Genomic DNA, 1,679 nt, shown 5'->3' with positions numbered 1-1,679 from the left:
CCCCTTGCTGTCTTCTCACCGTCAGACACCTTAACATAATGGATGGCCACAAACAAACTTCCTCCATGTCATCATATCGTCTGTCAGCAGGTTGTCCTTTCACCAGTTCACACACCCTCACTCATATACCTCTCCATTCCATCCCTCAGTCTCATCCTTGGTCTATACCTCACTCATATACACTCTCCTAGTCAGTCTTTCAATCTCAGTCCTCTCCACGTAGTTGTGGACAGTTGATACAATTACTCTTACTATCATGTGACATCTGACTTATATCTGATTTCTCTTGTATGTGTGTGTGTGTGTGTGTGTGTGTGTGTGTGTGTGTGTGCGCTGGATTACGACAACCAAACCTCTGGCCACTAAACCTCAGAGGATAGTCATAGATTAGCTGTTACCTTTGTTACATAAAATTGTGGTGGTAACTGAGTGAAGGTATGATGCCGCGGGGAACTGAGTGAAGGTATGATTCCGCTGCAGGTGTGGGTAGCTGACGCCTCCCCCACTTCCGGCACCACCATTAGCCTCACCAACAAGTCATACAACGGCAACCTGGCTGCTGGTGCCACCCTCACCATCAACTTCTGGATAACATACAGCGGCGCTAATCCAACCATAACGTCAATCAGTTTTAACACGGAACAACTCTGCATCAATTGAGCATCATACATTTAAGAACACTGAATGATTATTATTATTATTAATCATTATGATGTGTTTAATGATGAAACTTGTTAGCGAAGAGATGGAAATTCTTAGGCGAAAATCTTCATCAGCATATTATTTCTATTATCTGAAATATTCCTAAGCATGCCAATAACATTATTTAGATGGAAATTACTTTAGCATCATGTGAAATACTAATATATATCTTCAATAACTATCTAAAAAATAACTAGCCATTCTTGAGTCCGACCTTCTCGGATGTGAGCTGGCATAAAATCAAGTTAGTTAATTTAGGTAATTCTTTAAATAAATGGTTGAATATATTCCATAAATAATTTTACTTTACTCATTCATTTTCGATATATAATGAAATCAACACTCTGGATGATGAATATAGGCCTACCATACACTATTGCTGGCAGGAGTTACAAGTTACTCTCCTCTTGTCATCCTCTGTATGTGGCACCAACGCCAAGGCCAGTGTCACAGGTATACAGTTATATAAATCAGTTTAAATGCCCTTCACCTTAAGGTTTTTTAATCTATACAATTAATACATTATTTTGAAAGACTTCGACTTTGATCGCAGACAATTAAGAAACATCTAGGCAGAGTAGCCTACATTTGGCCCCATCCCTCAGGTTCTTGTAGATGTGAGTCCTAAAACAACCTGTAAACTTGAGTCGCAAATTTTCATTTGTCATTGAGAGCCAGGAGGGAAGTGGAGGGCTTTCTGTGTATTTTGAATGAAGGAAGATGGGACTGAGGAGACAGAAGGGGAAATAGGCCTTGATTTTGCTCAGTGTTTGATATGAAACGGTTGCCTCCGTATCAGTAATATTCCCCTTCCATCTGCCACTGAACTTACTTTTCTTCACAAGGGGGAGTTGTTAGTTTGTTGAGTACAGTATTTCTGTAGGATGAATTTTAGGGAAACAAATAAGTACGGAGTTCTATAACAAGAAAATAATGTAGTACAAGAAAAAGTTTCAGTCTATTGTCCGGAAGATATT

The 1,679-nt window shown here is 39.4% G+C and overlaps 1 protein-coding gene across 1 annotated transcript in view; it reads left to right on the top strand.

The window, feature by feature from the left end:
* The window catches only part of LOC145415395 (uncharacterized), a 45,720-nt gene extending 45,060 nt beyond the window's left edge, over positions 1-660 (top strand). The window contains exon 6 of the mRNA XM_080284679.1: positions 481-660. Within this exon, the coding sequence (XP_080140805.1) occupies positions 481-660 (180 nt within the window). The remainder of the gene's footprint in view (positions 1-480) is intronic.
* Positions 661-1,679: the final 1,019 nt, after the last annotated feature.

This window comes from Coenobita brevimanus, chromosome 102 (genome assembly GCF_032717465.1).
Source record: "Coenobita brevimanus isolate Jiangsu-jjx chromosome 102, ASM3271746v2, whole genome shotgun sequence".
Lineage (NCBI taxonomy): Eukaryota > Metazoa > Arthropoda > Malacostraca > Decapoda > Coenobitidae > Coenobita > Coenobita brevimanus.
This window is presented reverse-complemented; position numbering and strand designations above follow the sequence as displayed.